The sequence below is a fragment of the Vigna angularis genome, chromosome 2, assembly GCF_016808095.1.
Source record: "Vigna angularis cultivar LongXiaoDou No.4 chromosome 2, ASM1680809v1, whole genome shotgun sequence".
Lineage (NCBI taxonomy): Eukaryota > Viridiplantae > Streptophyta > Magnoliopsida > Fabales > Fabaceae > Vigna > Vigna angularis.
The window spans coordinates 26,548,174-26,568,188 of NC_068971.1; the positions used below are offsets into that span (position 1 = coordinate 26,548,174).

The 20,015-nt window shown below is 33.9% G+C and overlaps 2 protein-coding genes across 3 annotated transcripts; one reads left to right on the top strand and one right to left on the bottom strand.

Moving 5' to 3' along the window:
- Nucleotides 1-710: 710 nt before the first annotated feature.
- LOC128195323 (uncharacterized) lies at nucleotides 711-1,016 on the top strand. The gene has a single exon (XM_052872582.1). It carries the CDS (start codon nucleotides 711-713, stop codon nucleotides 1,014-1,016), a length of 306 nt encoding a protein of 101 aa, XP_052728542.1.
- An 11,821-nt stretch (nucleotides 1,017-12,837) lies between these two features.
- On the bottom strand, nucleotides 12,838-15,793 carry LOC108327790 (uncharacterized). Of its 2 annotated transcripts, none has more exons than XM_017561496.2 (4): nucleotides 15,649-15,793; nucleotides 14,138-14,801; nucleotides 13,262-13,990; nucleotides 12,838-13,129 (listed from the first exon to the last, which is right to left on the bottom strand). In XM_017561496.2, exons 2-4 carry the CDS (start codon nucleotides 14,750-14,752, stop codon nucleotides 13,022-13,024), a joined length of 1,452 nt encoding a protein of 483 aa, XP_017416985.1. In that variant the 5' UTR covers nucleotides 14,753-14,801; nucleotides 15,649-15,793; the 3' UTR covers nucleotides 12,838-13,021. The 2 variants fall into 2 exon arrangements, with proteins under 2 accessions (XP_017416985.1, XP_017416986.1); XM_017561497.2 differs by having other exon boundaries at nucleotides 15,628-15,793.
- Between the last annotated feature and the right edge of the window lie 4,222 nt (nucleotides 15,794-20,015).

Below are 20,015 nucleotides of genomic sequence, written 5' to 3' on the forward strand. Positions count from 1 at the left end.
CATTTAGATATTATAACATTTTGGACTTTATATCATTTCAGTGTTAATTTTATCTACTTCCAGACTTTGGATGTTAGAACATCCTTTTGTTACATTGTTTTATATTTGAACTATAATTACATTATCTATACATTAATGGATGTTCTATGGATTAATTGATGTTCAATGTATTCCTGATAATTGATTGCATCTTTGAGATGCACATTATGCATGTTTGTATGTGCTTGAAAACTGATATGCAGGTCTGTTTGTAATTGAAATTTGATATACAGGTCTGGGTTGCACAAGAAATGTCATTTCTCTGAAACCTGCTCTGCAATTTACCGAAGGCTTTTGCCCTTCGGTAAATGCCCACTGTTGGTCATTACCGAAGGCTTCTGCCCTTCGGTAAATACCCTCGTTTGGTCATTACCGAAGGCTTCTGGCCTTCGGTAATTACCGAGGGCTTCTGCCCTTCGGTAATTACCGAAGGCTTTCGCCCTTCGGTAATTACCGAAGGCTTTTGGCCCTCGGTAATTACCGAAGGGCGAAAGCCCTCGGTAATTGTTAGCGACAAGGGATTTACCGAAGGATTTTTGGCCGTCGATAAGCCTTCGGTAAACACCCATTATCGACGGCCTGTGGCATTTACCGAGGGCTTCTGGCCTTCGGTAATGCCCTACTTTTTTGTAGTGGTTTAGGTCTATAATATTATATATAGGAACGTGAAGATGAAAAGCAGTGACAGGAAAAGGAAAAGGATGGGGTGTTTTTGCTCCCGAGATAGAAACCCAAGAGATAAGAGCAAAAGCAAGAGTGGTGGAAGATTGCAGGGTCGTGGCAGTGAAGGTAGAACCAGAAGAATCGATGGTGGTTTGGTTTCTATACCGGCCATGACAATGGCTGTAAATAGTTATGGTTCCACTGGTCATCATTCAAGTGGTCATCATGGCTGTGGGGGTGGCTGTGGCGGTGGAGGTTGTGGAGGTGGAGGTGGCTGTGGCGGTGGAGGTTGTCGAGGAGGTGGAGGTTCCTAAGTCGTTAACTAATGTAGTATTGAACCACAAGACATTTTTCTTTTCTTTGGTAAACAAAAAATAAATCATAAACAACGATAATTTCTTTTGCCACTTTTATTTTACAAAATTCACAATTTTAGTCATAATTTTTTTTTTCATGCAATTTTAGTCTGTATACTTACATTTATTCACAATTTTCGTTATTGAATTTCGTTTTCGGTTTTGTCTTCATCCTTTGATTTTTATTTACTCAAACTTTTCTATTTACTTTGAATATGACGCAATGAAAATTAAACAACATTATAAATAGTTAAAAATTCAAGAACAAAAATTAGAAACAACTGTCAACTAAAATTACAAATTTTATAAAATGTAGGATCCAAAATTACAATCACTATCACAAAACTGAATTTCTAAATTCAATATTTACACTAGTACAAAAATCGCGTCTTGGACTTTTAACGGCGACGTTAAACTTAAAAAAAAAACAAATTTCAGTTTTTGGTATTTTATAAAGCATGAACTATGTGTAGTGTAGTATCAATCGCAAACAATAATAACAAACAAGTTCAAGTTCAACAAAAAATTCAAAACGAAAACTAACCTTCAAAAGGTGGGTTCATCGGAACAAAGTAATTAATTAATATGCATTTATATCAAATGAAAGAAAACTGACATATGATGCTCGTCAAACTTGTTCGAGAAAAGTTTGAGAAGAGAAGAAAGGTATCGCGCGTTAAGATAAAGTGAATAAATTTTCAATCTTCTGCTCAAATTAAATTTTTATTGAATTCACTAACTTTTTGACGTCGAAATTAAAAGTCATTGAAAGTTTCCGCTCATTTTTAACGTTGATTATTCAGTGATTTAACGTTGAATGCATGACATTATACTATTTTTGTACTAGTGTTATGAAGTTTTATGATAAGTCTGTTAATGTGATACGGGTGGCTTAAATTTATATAAAATAAAATATCCAGCTTAAAAGTGAAGAGTCAAGTAAATTTTTGTTTTTTTTTTAATTTAATCGATTTTGACTTAAATCAAAATCTGAAATTTAGAAAAAATATCAATTTTAGTTTTGAATATAATAAACCATAGTGTAAGTCTGAATGATGTAACAAAATTTTAGATTATGGAAAACGAAATTGTAAACAATAAATTAAAAATACATAATGAAGACATATTTATACATTATCTCAATTATAACCAAGCTTCCCATTGATAAAAAAAATATTAGAGACCTACGTTCTACGTTTGAGAAAAAGAATTAAAAGGACACATTAAATAATACTAACAAAGATTGGGATAAAAAAAAAGTATTCAACCCTCAATAAATGATGATAATCTTCCTCACAAACGTATTAGAAGATCCAAATTCTTCTCCAATATCACTTTGATGTAACGAAAAAAAAAATCTAGTTTGTCTTTTTTACTCTAGTGCCAGTAATTAATTTCATTCAATTTTCAATTAATTACATTTACATTGCATAGAAGACAAATTAAACAATTTCATTCAATTTTCAATTAATTACATTTACATTGCATAGAAGACAAATTAAACTATGCAAATGCATTGTGATTGAACAAATACATTGTAATTTTTCTCCTATTATTATCATACTAGGTTGACCAACCACCCAAGTCGACAAACAAACTGTGTATCGTACGGTTTCCTAACACCATCAGACTAGATCGACCGACTATCCAGGCCGACCACTGATCAGGTCGACCACCTAGGTCAACCACTTCGTTAGATTATAAACGATAATAACTCATTAAGCCCCTAATGCAGATGAAGGTGTGATTGAGCCGTCATTAGGCCAACGAAAGGTAAAGGCCCATCAAATTAAGGCGTGATCTTTAAGATCACGATGCACAATACATGCATTACTTGTTATGCCAACCGCTTGGTTACATTACTAACTTGAGCGTCGGAGTGTCTTTGACAGGTGTCCACCCACACAACTTGGATAGGGAGGAGGGAGAACAAACAAAGTAACTTGGAGGATGGAGGACCACTAGGGAGCCCGTCCGGCCTACAAGATAACTTGGGAGGATCACTAAGGAAGTCGTCCGGTCTTCAAGATAACTTGGAGTGCTTTGAGTAAGGGACTTCAACCCTATACCCGAAACATTTTGGCGCCCACCATGGGACCGAGCGAGTATTCCCCATTGTAGGCATAAGGAACCAATGAGTGGTGCTTTAAAGAACCTTAATTGCTCAGTCATCCAACCTCCACCATCCGGCCTCGACCATTAAAGTTAGGCCATACTTTGGCCCCAAGTGTTGAGAATTAGTCATCTGACCATACCTTGGCCTCAACTTCTCGGACTCCCATGGCCTCAATCATCCGGTCATACCTTGACCTCTATGGTACTTTCTCAAACTTGGCCTCACAAGTATTCAACCATTTGGCCTCAAGTGTTGGGAATCAACCGTCCGGCCATACCTTGGCCTCAACTTCTTGGCCTACCATGGCCTCAGTCGTCCGGTCATACCTTGACCTCTCAGGTACTTTCTCAAACTTGGCCTCATAGATATTCAACCATTTGGTGTCAAGTGTTGGGAATCAACCGTTCGGTCATACCTTGTCCTCAACTTCTCGGCCTCCTATGTCCTCAGTCGTCCGGTCATACCTTTACCTCTTAGTATAGGTGATAAGATCCTGCATACAAACCACTTGATCAATCGAGAGCTTACCGATCGGTGAGGAAAGTTCTCCGTGAACACTCACTCGAGTCTCTTTGACCGACCAATTTGGTCTCATTAGCGTCAACAAGCTTCTGTGGCTTTATAGATAACTATTTTGATATAACTATCTTAAATTCATTTTATTATTCAATATTATATTGTTCAAGATTTATTCAGGGTCCAATGACGCATTCACCACTTAGCCAAATTTGGTCTCAAGTGTTTGACCTCAATGATTGGTTGGGCGGTGAACGGCAAGTTCATTAACGAACCACTTCCGCCCAGTTCAGATAAAGCCCAAGTTGATGAACGGAAGGTTCCAAAAGCAACCACTGTCAACTTGGTCGAGCGGTGAACGACGAGTTCATTGATGAAACCACTACCGCCCGGTTCAGATGAAACCCAAGTTGATGAACGAAGAGTTTCGAAAGGAACCACTGTCAACTTGGTCGGACTCACTGTTAACTTAGCCGAAGGTCAGCATAGTGGATCTTCAACAGAGGAATCCCGGCGGGCCTCACCCAAGATCGATTCATCAAAGGTCGGCAACCATGGATCTTCCCCAAAGGAATCCCGGCTGGCCTCATCGAAGGTCGACGACCATGGATCTTCACCAAAGGAATCCCGACCGGCCTCACCCAAGGTTGGTGACCGTGGATCTTCAACAAAGGAGTCCCCGCCGGCCTCATCAAAGGTCGGTAATCGCGACCGACCTTACTCAAGGTTGCCGACCGTGGATCTTCACCAAAAGAATCCCAACCCGCCTCATCGAAGGCCGGTGACCGTGGATATTCACCAAAGGAATCATGGCGAGCCTCACCCAAGGTTGGCGACCGTGGATCTTCACCAAAGGAATCCTGGCCTGCCTCATCGAAGGTCGACGATCGTGGATCTTCACCATAAGAATCTCGGTCGGCCTCATTGAAGGTCGATAACCGTGGATCTTCACCAAAGGAATCTCGACCCGCCTCATCGAAGGTTAGTGACCATGGATCTTCACCAAAGAAATCACGGCCAGCCTCACCAAGGTCGGCGACCGTGGATCTTCACCAAAGGAATCTCGACCGACCTCATCAAAGGTCGGCGACTGTTGATCTTCACCAAAGGAATCTCGGCTGACCTCATCAAAGGTCGACGACCGTGGATCTTCCCTAAAGGAATCCCGGTCGGCCTCATCGAAGGTCGGTGACCGTGGATCGTCACCAAAGGAATCCCGACCGGCCTCACCCAAGGTCGGTGACCGTGGATCTTCAGCAAAGGAATCCCGGCCGGCCTCACCCAAGGTCGGCGACCATGGATCTTCACCAAAGGAATCCTGACCAGCCTCATCGAAGGTCAGTGACCGTGGATCTTCACAAAAGGAATTGCGGTCGGCCTCACCCAAGGTCGGCGACCATGGATCTTCACTGAAGGTATTTGGCCATTCTATCCTTCGGCCTCACAGGTACTTAGTCAAATTTGGCATCAAACATTCAATAATTTGGCCATCCGGCCTCAATTATTCGGCCATCCGACCTAAACTATTCGGCAATTCGGCCTCAACTGCTCGGCCTTCCATTCGGCCTCACAAGTACTTAGCAAAATTTGGCATCAAACATTCAACAATTCGGCCATCCGGCCTCAACTATTCGGCCATCAGGCCTCAACTGCTCGACCTTCCATTCGACCTCATAGATACTTAGCCAAATTTGGCATCAAACGTTCAACAATTCGGCGATTCGGCCTCAACTATTCGGCCATCTGCCTCAACTGCTCAACCTTCCATTCGGCGTCACAAATACTTAGCCAAATTTGGCATCAAACGTTCAACTATTCGGTCATTCGTCCTCAACTATTCGGCCATTTGGCCTCAACTATTCGACCATCTGGCCTTAACTATTCGGTCATTCGACCTCAACTGCTCGCCTGTCCATCTAGCCAAATTTGGTATCAAGTGTTCAATAATTCGGCCATCCGGCCTCAACTATTCGATCGTTCGGCCTCATAGGTACTTAGCAAAATTTGACATCAAGTGTTCAACAATTCAGCCATCCGGCCTCAACTATTCGGCCGTTCAGCCTCATAGGTACTTAGCCAAATTTGGCATCAAGTGTTCGACCTCAAAGGAATCTTTACCAGCAACAACGAAGGTCGACGACCGTGGATCTTCATCTTAGGAGTCTTGATTGACCTCACGAAAATTTAATGACCGCAGATCTCCAAGACATGCCCCTCAAGCAGGATCAGTAGCCTATCCTGCTTGGTCGACCAGGGCACGAACCGTTTTAGTCTTCAAACCAGTCATCTTAATCAATGAACAAAGAGGACATAGAGACAAAAGCCAATCGGAGAACTCGTCTTTATCAGATGCGATAGGTGTAGAGCCCCTTCGCATAATTAGCATCATGCTCGGGCTTGGGGGGCTTGTGTACCGTACAATCTCCTAGCACCACTAGACTAGGTCAACCAACCACCCAAGCCGACAACCAGACTGTGTATCATACGGTCTCCTGGCACCACCAAACTAGGCCGACCGGCCACCCAGGCTGACCACCTAGGCCAACCACATGGTTAGATTATAAACTATAATAACTCATTAAGCCCCTAATGCAAATTAAGGTGTGATTTGGCCGTCATTAGGCCAGCGAAAGGTAAAGGCCCATCAAAACTAGTATAAATAAAGGTTTCAAGTATGACTTTAAGATCACGATGCACAATACATGCATTACTTATTATGCCAAGTGCTCGGTTACATCACTAACTTGAGCGTCGGAGTGCCTTTGACAAGTGCCTACCCACACGGCTAGGAGAAGGAGGAGTGAGAACGGAGAAAGTAACTTGGAAGACCACTAGAGAGCTCGTCCGGTCTACAAGATAACTTGGAATGATCACTAAGAAACCCCTCTGGTCTTCAAGATAACCTAAAATGTTTTGAGTAAGGAACTTCAACCTTGTACTCGAAACAGAAACCATCAATGCTAAGTTTGAAAATTGAAAGATTGTTATAGTTAATTATCAAATGAAGAACAAACGAGGAAAACAAAACTATACCTAAATAGAAAATTGTTGGATTTGGCAGGTTTAAAGTGACCCGGAGAGATAGAGGATTAAATATAAAATAGATTTATATAATCAAATTTTATAGTTGTAGATGACATAATCAAAGTTATTTATATTATAGAAAACATAAATTTAGTTTTTAAATGTTATTGTCAGTTAAATAGTGATATTATTAATATCGACTTAATCCACTTTAATAGAATAAAAAGATAATTTCTTCAAATCATTAAAAATCTAAAATTATTTTCAATTTATTTTAATAAATAAATATTTGTTTTAACACTAACTTAATTTTTTAAAACAAGAAATTTTAAAAAATATATATATTTTTAAATTTTTTTTATTAAACAAAATTTTGGTTAACAGTTAATATTAATTTAATAAATATAAATATTAATTGTTTATTGAGTGAATACGAACCTATTTATTTTCAATATTTATCTTAGTTAAAGTTTATTAAATAAATCACAAATGCTAAGAAAAAAAATATTTTTAATTATTGAAATAATACAAATTTACGACTGAAATAGTGATTAATTACTTTTCTAGGGATAATAATTTAATTAGTGACTCAGATACAAATAATGATAAAAGTTTTGGATTGCTAATTTCTAATTTTTAAATTGGTGGTTATTATGAAAATAAAATAAATAATTTTAATGATCGAATTAATATTATATTAATGATCGAAATTTGTTGGTTGCTAAATATGTTTAATATAATAATTAGAGATTGAAAATTTGTAATTGCTAAAGGTAATATTTTAGAGATCGAATTAAATATAGTATTAATAACTAAAACCTTGTTGGTAGCTGAATATGTTTAATATGTTAATTAGTGATCAAAATTTGTTTTAACGACCAAATTAACTACTAAATTAAATAGTGTATTAGTGGTTGAAAATTTATTGATTACTAAATATGTTTAATTTGATAATTAGTGACTGAAATTTTTTTTGCCACCACTAAATATAATATTTTAGTAATTGAATTAGTGACTGAATTAACTATTATATTAATTATCAAAAATTTGTTAATCGCTAAGTATATTTAATACAGTAATTAGGGTTTGAAATTGTTTTGTCATTAATCTACAAACATAACTTTTTTTTCATAAAAATATATTTATTACTATGGTTGATTTTCCATAAATTTTTAATTAGTGTATTTTTATTTTTTATTTTTATTTTTATTTTTATTTTATTATTCAATTGATAACATTAAATAGCAAGATCTAGTTGTTGTATATAGCATGTGGAATTGAAAAAGCTGTTGGCGTTGATGCTGAAGTTGCAGAGCACTTCTAAGTAGCTTATTGGGCAGAACCAGGCCTTGCAACGTAATATGCATATTTTAAACTTTTATACTATTTTTTATTACATTATATATATTGGAGTTAGTATGATTAAATTTTTAGCATATATAAATAAGTTATAAAATTGTTTATAAGCAAGTAAAAATTTTATACATAAAATTAGTTCCTGATATTTTGTCACTAAAATATTTGAGTCTGTTATTTAGTTATCAAAATTATTGGTCGCTAGTTTATATTTTTTACACAAATTTATCCATTGAAAACTTATTTAATTAAATTAAAAATCGTACTTAATATTTATAAAAAATTATGTGTCACTATACTATCATATTTGCAACATATTTTTTTTTCAAAATTTAATATAAATTTTTCTCTATTAACCATCGAAAAAAAAAGTCACTATACAATTTTACTCTTACAACCAAATTAGCGAGCAAAATTTCGATCATTAAATTGGTCTCCTAAATATAAAAGTGACAATTTTTAGACTTGTTAGCGATCAAGTTAGTAATTCTTGTTTAGCAACCAAATTTAAAATTAATCACTAACGGTTTTGGAATTAAAATTTTTGCTACCATATTTATTTTTGTTGTATAGAGAAAGTAATAATAATAAACCACCAACAGTTGATTGATGCAAAACAGAAAATGAAAAATAACCTATCTTTTTTATATATGTTAGAAGTGGACTATAAGCCTAACTCAATCCCACAAAATCGGCTTATAGGATGAGGTTTGCATCCATTTATAAACTGTGAATTGACCTTATCTCTAGTCGATGTGGGAATCGCTAGGATAGGCTCTAACCATGTTTCTGATACCATGTTAGAAGTGGACTTTAAGCCTAACTCAGTCCCACAAAACCAGCTTGTAGGGTGAGGTTGATATCATGTTAGAAGTGGACTTTAAGCCTAACTCAACCCTACAAAACCGGCTTATAGGGTGAGGTTTGCACCCACTTATAAACTATGAATCAGTCTTATCTCTAGTCGATGTGAGACTTCCAACAATATCCATAAGCACATTTCCTTATCATTTCTCTCATGTGTTGTTCAAACTCTTCACAAGAATGGCACTGCCCTGAACATTATTCGGTTGAAATTTACCTTGTTGGTAACCATATTTCTTTCTTGACTCTCCTTTAGTTACTAATATTTGACTTCTGAGCTTTGATCATCACACATCATTTGTTCACTCTCCTTTGATCTCACCACATCACTAGTTCTAGTGTACTCTTCCATGCTAGAATTGACTACACTAGTGGCTTATAGACTTTGGCATTGATACCAACAAAAATAATAATTGTTCCTCTCATCTACTGCATTTATAGATGTGAATACTAATTCATTTATAGATGTGAATACTAATTCATTGAACTTATTAATATGATCAAACACATTACCTCCATCTTCCATTTTCAATGACTACAAATCCATTTTCATCATTAATTGGTTGGTGAGATTTATTGATGCAAACTTACATTCTAATAATTTCCACAAGTTCATACGAGAGGTCTCTGATTGTGCTCACTGTTTTTATTTTTAATTGTATTCCACTTGAATCAACGCATCAATTGTTCTCTCAACTGCATGCCATCTTAGGTTTTTAGCGTCTTTGAGATTCGCGAACAAACGCTTAAGTCTGGCCACGAGTGGAAGGTATCAAACTACTTTCAAAGCAAAATCATTCTTTTCTGTGTGACCACTATCTTCACCGTTGGTTTTTGCCTTGTATCGTGATAACCCACATTTTGGACACTTTGTCAAAACATCGTACTCATTCCTATACAATATGCAATCATTCGGACATGCATGTATCCGTTTATACTTCATACCCATCGGACAAAGAATTTTTTTTGCATCATAATTACGAGTGGGTAATGTATTTCCATCTGGCAGCATTTCATTCAACAACGACAACAATTCTATAAAACTGTTATCAGTCCATCCATTGCTCGCCTTTAAATTCATGAGCCTTAACACCGCTGACAACCGTGTGCACTTAGTTGAACCGACATATAAAGGAGTCTCCGCATCTGTGGACATCGTTTCATACACATGTGCTTGGGCAAAAGCTTCTGCGCCAACATCGCGGATCATGTCCTCTAAGTTGTCTTCTTCTGGTCAATCTTCCATATCCATGGTGGAATCATATACATTTTCAGTTGGACACATAGTTGGAAAGTCTGTTGCCTCGCCGTGCCATATACATGTTGTATAACTTCGTATGAAACCATCACAGATAAGATGTTCCCTAATATCAGTTGCATTCAACTTCCTCCTATTCAAACAGTTCACACAGGGACATCTAAACTTGACTTCATGATCACCACTTGTACTCGCATTACGTTGCGCAAACTCTATAAATTCTTCTACCCCTCTCTCCTACTCAGTGCTGATGCGTGGTAAATTAATCCACCCTCTATCCGTATGCATGTTTACTGAAATTGTTTACACAATTTCAATAATCTTGAATGATCAGTTTGATCGTGTTTGTATTCAAGGTGTGACCCTATCCCATTCAAGAAGATTCACTTTTTTTAGTTTATTAAACATATAAATTTTAAACAACATATCTAGAATTTCACGAAATTTTGCCAGCATTTCGCATTGGTCTTCAAGTTACACGAAATGAAAGTTATTATAAATCACAATCAAATATGCACCCGAAGATATACAAAACACAACTGCAAAATTTCATGAAATTTAAGACATGTATATTAAAATTGATATGTATTAATAAACTATGAAAAAATTATTACTCTTAAACTTTTCAACCGGACAATTCAAGATTCAATACTTGTAAATTATTATTACCATCTCCTCTCTATTCATTTTTAAAAGTACATTTGTTCAAAAAAATCTGGAGATAGTAAATAATTTTTGTATTGAATCTCAAACGCAAAACTAAGGCTAATGCACAACAACAATATATATTCAAACAAATAAATAATTACATATGCAACATACAATATATTCAAGCAAACAATATATTGAAGCGAACAAATAATTACATGTTCATATTAAAAGGAAAATATTAATAATAGGAACCTAGTTGTGTGAAAGTCGATCAACTATCAAGAATGTCCACGTATAAAACCTCACCACAAAAATACAATATCTAAACAAAAAGAAACAACACATTAGTTAGTTTCATTATTTCTAACCTTAAAGTTTATGTGAAACTAAGAATTGAGATATCTTTATTAATCAACTGTATATAAAAAAAATCGTTAAAACATTACTTTTTTTTTATTAAAAACATAATAACACGAATCCCGTTCACACCACTTTTTTTTTCTGTTTCGATACTTTCTATGTTTCTCTATCACACTTGTTTATATCATGTTGGCATTTTCTCTAAGTGATTTTATTTTAATGTAATAAAATTAATTTATGTTACTTTAAATTTAAATTAAAAGTTATAGTTTGAACAAAAATGTTACAAAAAATATCAAGAATTCCAGAGCAGGTAACAATCAAGAATTTCTCTGCTACACTCATCTATAAAGTTGGAAGGTTTTTCAAAATACTTACCTCGAAGAAGAAGCCGCTACAAAGAGAAAGATGAACGCGAGAGCAACACGACCAAGGGAAGTGGTGTAGTGGGGGCGGAGCAACGGGGATGGTGCAGCGAGGATGGTGCAGCGAGGGCGGTGTGGCGGGGGCGGTGCGGCGGGGGTAGTGCAACGACAACATCGACGAGTCAAATCGAGGCACCAATGCGAGAAATATGAACGAGAGAAGCACCAATGCGGGGCGCACCTTGGACCACCAGTGAAAGAAAAGCTTCGTCACGAAGGAGAATGTTGCGCTAGGGAAGAAGAGCTGTTGAGGTTGCGTTAGGAAGTTCCAAAACTGCGAGGAAGAAGAACACTTTCGTAGAATCCTGTCAGGTAAAGAGGTCAATTTTGGAGGGAATTTTTACGTCTTTAGGCATCGGTTTTTATTTTAGCCGAGGCAGAAAAGCCTTTTGACACCGGTTGTGGCAGAAGCCAGGCATATAAGTTCGACAAAACTACCAAAATTTCACTGCGTTCATATAGATTTCGGTTTCTCTTAATCCAAAGCCTATTGTGCGAATTTAAATACTATTTTACTGGTACAACTAGAAAAGGAAGAAGCATAGTTCAAGAACAAGAAAAAGTAAACAGAAGAAAGATAAGATGGTTCATTCATTCTAGTTCTTTAATTAGAGTTCAATGACATGCCACACACATACAAGTAATTGATATTGTGCCAAAACAGGTTTTTAATACTAAAAGTATTTTCATACGTCAGAAAACAACAGGGGAAATGCCGCATGTATGATCAAGAAAACAAACACCGCAAACCAAGAAAGTGGAGAATGTAAGCTCGTTCGGGCTATGGCGGATAAAAACGCAGAAAGCGCTACTTTCCTTGATATCTTCCACAACTTCGTTGAAGGATAGGGGGAAAACCAGAACTTGAGGACGTGGGTCAAGAATTTGTTAAATGAAATGTCTCGGATCTAAATATTGAAATTCGATGAAATTTAGTAATCACGTTTTTTCCGTTAAAAATAAGATGGGTTTTGAATTAATTATTGTAAAAGTCAATCAACTTCACATACATGTTATAGTAAAAAGAAAAAGTATTCAGATTGTCAGTGCAATTCTTTTACTATTAAATAAAACAAATAATAAGTTGTAGGAGTCTATAAATTATCCCCTCGAACATAAGAAATTTTCTACTGATTAAGTATGCTTTCATAATAGGAAGGAAAACAGAAAATTCTAACATTAACCGAAAGGAAAAGAGGGAAAAAAAAATTAGACAATAAAGCAAGATTTTAAGAAATGCAACAAAATGGTGTTTTTTTTTCCAACATTTTTTACCGAAAGCAAAGATATTCTCAGTGGAAAACCATGAGACTAATCCCTTAGAAAGTAGAGTATAAATTAAAGAACAACTTCTCAGAAGTTCTGCTGTATTCACATATACAACAAAGTCGTGTTAACGATACCATTTATGCTCCATAACTTCAGGTAACAACAATAAGTGGCTGAGACCGTTTGTCAGGGCCGATCTTGAGGTTAAAGATGCTTTCAATATGCCAAGACCCTGCACCAAGGAAACATGCTAAAATGAGTAACTGCTACATATATAGTCTAGTAAAAATCAATCTAGGCTGTCTCTAGCCGATAACAAAGGCATAATAAAACCGGGAAGCTAAAGTTTTAAACTGCATCTTACCTCCTTGATGCCAATGGTGACAACCTTTTCCTCGACATCATTAAGATGTGTCTTTAAACGGTTGAGTAAAAGTACAGCCGAAGTGGGCGACATTCGTTCCACAACCAAGTCATCAGTAGCCATAAACATTGCTGGACCCTTGGCAAAACCTTTGAGAATTCCAGCAGATGACTTGAGTGGTACTAATCTAAGGACTTTACAAGCTTCAATATTCTTATCGTAACTCTTGCCTACATCAGCTATATAGACAGGATTGCTCTCATTACCTCTAAACCGATAATAACAATGATACTTTGAGTCCTGTTCATTAATTGGAAACATCTGCATGCTCAATTTAAACTGTGGGGCAAGGACAGGATTAATAAGCCTGTTCTTCACTTCCTTTCCTGTCAAATATTTGTTTCCATCTATACCAATAATGCTATTGTACAATCCATCAACGCTGCCAATTGAAGAATATCCTTCCAACATCCGAATAACTCCTCCCAATGGGAGGGTTAGAAAACTAAAAAGGAAGTCTACAAATTCTTCATCCCCTTGAGCAAACATTACCTTGCCATCTGATTTTCTCATAACTACTTTCACTTTGATTTGGATTGCATTCGTAGTAGTGCTGTTTCCAACAATAGAAGGAGAAAAATTTGAGTTATTGAGCAATGGTTTCTGTACTAAGAACAAATCTGTCAAAGTTGACTTTGACAACAAAGAACATTTGAGCAGATCCAGTACCTGAAAAAGGGACTATCAGTATAGGAAGGAATTACGTAATAAATAAATTGAAAAAGAAAAATTGGTAAAATGTTATATGTACAGAGCTAGCAATAATAAGCAACCAGCCAGCTTTCAATTAATAGAGAAATGGCATTGACAAATAACCTTGTTCTTTGTGACATTCACTGTCATTTCCTGTACTGAACTCAAGCTTTTTACTCCAAATTTCTGTAAGACACCAAAGCTTGTATCCATTGCATTCGGAATGACAACCAGATCGTCCGTGACAATGAAAGTAGCAACATCATTTACAAATCCGTTGTAGACTTTGCCACTTTTGACAGAAACTAAACGGGCCAAAAGATTCCCACAATTACATCTTTGATTTTTGAAAGTGCTCAAAAGGTAATGGCTGCATCTAGGGAAGTTCATACAGATGAAATGCTTCGAGGGCTTAGCGTCATCAATGTTAAGTTTTATACTCCTACAATATTCTTCGGATGAGTTTCCCGGTTGCAACAGCATTTCCTTGCATGTCACTGTCAACAGACAGTCGTGAAGATTTGTCACACTTCCATACAACGAGCTTAAACAACCAACTCCAACCTGTCCCATATCTGACTTCTGCACAAGTCTGGCGATAGTTCCTAAAGGCATTGTTAAGAAGCTAAATAGAACATCCACAAAGTCCTTCCCTGCTTCTGCAAGTATGACTTTGTTGGTCTTTTTGCTTACCAGAAGTTTCAAAGAAACTCCCTCGTCTACTTGAGTGGCAGACATAGTTTTAAGAATTACCAAACAAGAAGCAAAATTGGAAAACTTTCAAAACCTGAAACAAAGTTCTTATATTGTCAACCCTGATTGATGTTTTGAGTATAACTATTCAAGCACGAAAAAGTGAGATGCAAATTCAATCTATATAAACAAGTGTATGCAAACCGGTCATTAGAACATAAGAAATTAATAAATAGATGTTTTTTACTGAAATCAATTGAAAAACCATTTTTAGTTGTTACACAACCTTAAATGGTCTATGTGATTATCCCAACATAACAGCATTTCCAAATAGTTTTGTGATCCGCAGAAACTGAACTCACCTTCAGAACCAATTTCAATGAACTGTAAAATTATTGTAACTTGGTCCCTAGAATTAATATATGACCCAAAAAATGATACTTTATGAGTTTTATAAAAACCTAAAGAATCTATTATAAAAATTCTATTACTTGTCAAGAGGCCAATCACAATTTTTTTTAGCTTGTGTTTAAGTTAGCCTTAAGGCCACTTCTTTAACCTACTTAATTATTAAGATAACCTAAATACATATGCATCTATGTCACAGAATGAAGGTAGCTAGTTTTGAAACACTAATAATGACAATCACCGATTATAAAATAATATTCAGACATTCCCATTTGTGTGAGGCAGATGATTACTAAAACTAATTAATTACTCAGATGAAAAGTATTAACACAAATAAGTTTGCAATATAGCAATAGCATGGCCATTAATGCAAAAATGAAACATGAATTAATTCTCACAACACGGAACGTGAGAATGAAATTCCCAATCCCCCGATCAGCGAAAGACAATCAGCAACACCGATTTGGAGGTGAACACGATAAAACATGAGAACATGAAAGAAGATTAATTACACTGTTTCCAAAGGCACTCACCCCGATGTGGAAGCGAGTGAATCGATGATCGTGGAAGTGAGAATTTGAGAGAACGAAATGAGCTGAGTGAATGAGCAAACAAGAAAAACAACCATACCAAAACTAAGAAAAACTGATTGAAGAATGACTTGACTTTTGGGAAACACTTTATTTTGTCTGTGGCTTCTTCTATTGAATTTATAAACAATATACGTTTTCTTCATTTTTTTTTCGAAAATACCGTACATTGTTTTATGTGATATTCAATAAAAAAATGATTTGTTTTATATGATACTATTCTACACGTGTCACTTTTTTATTATAGAAAAATGTCTATTAAATTATAAATTGATTTTTCATTATTGAAAAAATATGAATAAGTTATAAAATAATTTTTATAAAAACATAATCATAAAAACAACCAAAAAATTATGACTTTTTTTATCTTGTAATTTTTAATTCAAAAAATAGTTGTTAAAAGGATAAAATTAAAAATTAATTTTTTTATTTAAATTTAGAAAAATAAGTATTAAAAAGATAAAATTAAAAAAAATTATGTACATTAAAAGTGTGAATTCCCTTTATTAATAGTATAGAAGTATAGATTAATAATATAATATTTCAATTATTTTATCTTTTACTTTAAATGAGTAATTTAAATTACCAACATTTTGCATTCTTAAATATTCATTTTAAATTGCATCTCTTCATTTATGTTACCCTTCTACCCAAAAAAAATTGCTGAATTAATAATAAAGCATAAAAATGAAATTTAATTTATTTTTACTACTAGGTAAATGGATTCGCATCCGTGATTTCTCAATTAAAACTTGTCAAAATAAAGAGGTAAAAGTTTAAAACATAAATATGCTTAGTGCAAGAGAAAATCATATACAAATTTTATTTAAAAATATTTAAACAAAGTTCAAATAATTATAACACTCTCCCATACCAAATATAAAAGAAATCTAAGTTTTATCGTTCACAACTGATAAAATTAATTAATTACTTAGTAAGATTGAATTTTATTTAATCATGATTAAATTTCTTTTATCTTTTTCACCAACAATAAATAATAGAATAATTATAAAAAGCATTTGAAATATTCTAATCCTTTTACACACCAAAATTTATACAATAAATAAAGAATATAATGAGTTAGTAGTTTCTTTTATAAAAAAATAACACTACAATATATTTAACATCGGTAAAAAATTAACATTATTAACATCGGTTTTGCATCTGATGCTTAAAGCATATACGTTAATTTGCTAACTTTAACTAGCATCTGTTGATGCTAATTCATCAATAATTTTTAAATTAAAGTAAATTAGCGGTGACATGGTCAATGCTGAAATGCTTTCATTCTAAAATTTGTTTAATTTAGACTAATATTAAATAAAATATATTTTTAATATTAGTTTAATTTTGTCAACCTTATTGATGTTAATGATAACAATTTTAAAAGGAAAATCATACACTACTTCTATATTTAAATAATACAAAAAAAAATTATAATGGATTAAGAAGATGACTGCAAATTAAGAAGATGAAAGTGGGTGAAGGAGATGAATGTCGATAAAGGAGATGAGTATGAATGAAGAAGATGAATAAAATAATATGGATGGAGGAGATGAAAGATAAAATGTAGATAAATGAGATGTCCTAGATGAAAAAAATGAGTATGGATTAACGAGATGAATATATGTGAAGGATCTGAATGTAAAAGAAAGATGAGTGAAGACAAAATAGATGAGTGTGAGAAAATTTATAAATGTGAATAAAAAAATAAATGTGATAAGATTTATAAAAAAAATGAGAAAATAAAATTATGAGTAAGAATATTTGTTATCTTTAAACCTAGGCCTATAAATTAAAAGTATTCTATGGTCCATATTAAATGTGAAAACCACACTCATTCAAATATATAATTTAGTGTCAGCTAAATACACACAAAATTAAATAAATATAAATATTAAAAATTAGTAATTTTAATAGAGTGCAAAAATGTTTATTAAAGTTCTATTTTGAATCATCCAAATTTAATCATTGACATGTTATACCCCCAACAATAGAGTGCAAAAGTGTCTCCGATAAATACATCAAATAGGGTTTTTAATTAGCCAAACTAACGAAACATAATGCTTATAAATGAGAACCAAGAAGATGAAAATTCTTCAAAACGGAGCTGCTAATGCAAGGCTATTTTCTCCCAAAGTAGACCTTTGATTGACGATCTGAATGGTCAGAATGAAGAACCATACGTCAAAAACTCACTATCCAAAAATCAGCCCGATCCAACAGTGAACAACTTCACAACAACGAAAAAAGCAGTGTAGATTTTATGAAATTCTCCCAAACAAAGCTGTTGATGCGAGATTCTTTTCTCCCAAAATAGAACTTTGATAGACAATCCGAACGGTCAGAATCAAGAATCATACGTCTGGAACACACGGTTAAAAACTCAGCCCGATCCAACGGTTAGTGACTTCACAATGACGAAAACACCAGTACATGTTTTATGTTATGTGAATGACTTTTCTCTTCCTTTCTCTCTCACTTGACTTTTCACTCTCTTCAAATGACACTTTAATGTTCTTTACTAATCTAATCCATCTCCACTTAAACAAAGTGAGACCTGATGATCACATTATTTGACCCATTCTCCACATAGCAAGGGAATCCAATAACCCAATACTTATAACATATATTTGCATGGAAACCTCAAGCATGATAACTTTGTTCTCTTTTAGTATCAAACTCTCTATTGGGTTAATCCAACAAAACATAAAATAATGCATTCATAGGCAAAACCCATCACAAATATTACATAAGTTTTATGCTCATGCATACACAAACGCTTACCCAACAATAATAACAAATAATCGTAATCGTAATTATGCACATATGCATCAAAACTATAATTATTCAATCCAGATAATCAATAATTGATGACATACAACAATAAAAAAACAAACAAAGATAAGTTTCCCCATACCTTGGTCAATCGTAAGGATTTATCTAGCACTCTAAAACATTACAAATCATCGTTTACACTAAGAATTTCCCGTTGCTCTTTCTCTTCTTCTCTCAAAACGTCAATCTCCTCTCTTCCTCTCTTTTCTCTCTTTGATTTAGAGTTTTTAGGATTTATAAACAACAAATCATCCCTTAATTAATTTCTAGACCAATTAAATAAAGATAAAAGACTATTTTACCCTAAGACAAAAATATAAATAAAATAAAATAAATAACAAAAATGTATATTAAAAAACACTAATTTTTCAAACAATAAACCAAAGCCTCAAAACTACTTTTATTTTTAAAATCTATATTTTCGCAGATCTTATATGTATAGTTTTGTTTTCCTCCTTTCTTCTTCATTCGATAATTAATTATAACAATCCTTCAATTTTCAAACTTAGCATTAATGGTTTCTAATAGATTCTTCCTCTTCATCATTTCTTCCATTCAAAATGTAATCAAATGTTGACACAATCACTCAATGAAGTTGATGGTGGAAACTTTTCTCCATCAACCTTCACACCATCTACCATTTCTTTCTCATTATTTATTTATTTATTTATTTTCATTTCTGCTTTTTTCACGTTGTCATTCTTTATTTTCCTCTGCCATGATCTTTGTAACCTATTTTCTTTTCATGTTGTTGTTTGTAGTTCTTCTCTTTTAGGTAGGTTCTCGTGTATTTCTTTTAATTATACAATGTATTTGTTCAGTTACAATGCATTTGCATAGTTTGATTTGTCTTGTAAGCAATGCAAATGTAATTAATTGAAAATTGAATGAAATTAATTACTGACACTAGAGTAAAAAAAAAGAAACTAGATTTTTTTCGTGACATCAAAGTGTGATGGAGAAGAATTTGGATCTTCTAACATATGATGACGTTTGTGAGGAAGATGATCATCATTTATTCAGGTTGAATACTTTTTTTTCCCAATCTTTGTTAGTATTATTTAATCTGGTCTTTTTTTTTTCTTCTCAAACGTAGTCTCTAATATATTTTTTTATCAATGTGAAGCTTGGTTATAATTGAGATAATGTATAAATGTCTAAATTAATTTTTTATTTTAATTGTTGTTTACAATTTCGTTTTTCATAATATAAAATTTTGTTATATCATTTATACTATAATTTTCATAACAGTGTGACTTATTAAATACAAAATTAACATTGATATTTTTCTAAATTTCAGGTTTTGATTTAAGTCAAAAATACTTAAATTAAAAAAAAATTACGTCAGTCTTCACTTTTAAACTGAATATTTTATTTTACATAAACTTATGTCACCCATATCACATTAGACCGATACGTATGGTAAAAATTCATAAATATTGAATTTAAAATAAAAGTGCCAAAAATAATTA

Excerpts from the sequence above, each read along its gene's own strand:
- LOC128195323 (XM_052872582.1), top strand. The coding sequence starts at position 711 with ATGAAAAGCAGTGACAGGAAAAGGAAAAGGATGGGGTGTTTTTGCTCC.
- LOC108327790 (XM_017561496.2), bottom strand. The coding sequence starts at position 14,752 with ATGTCTGCCACTCAAGTAGACGAGGGAGTTTCTTTGAAACTTCTGGTA. Across the intron at positions 13,991-14,137 it reads TGAATGTCACAAAGAACAAG|GTACTGGATCTGCTCAAATG; the intron begins GTTATTTGTCAA and ends TCCCTTTTTCAG. Across the intron at positions 13,130-13,261 it reads TCACCATTGGCATCAAGGAG|GGTCTTGGCATATTGAAAGC; the intron begins GTAAGATGCAGT and ends TCCTTGGTGCAG.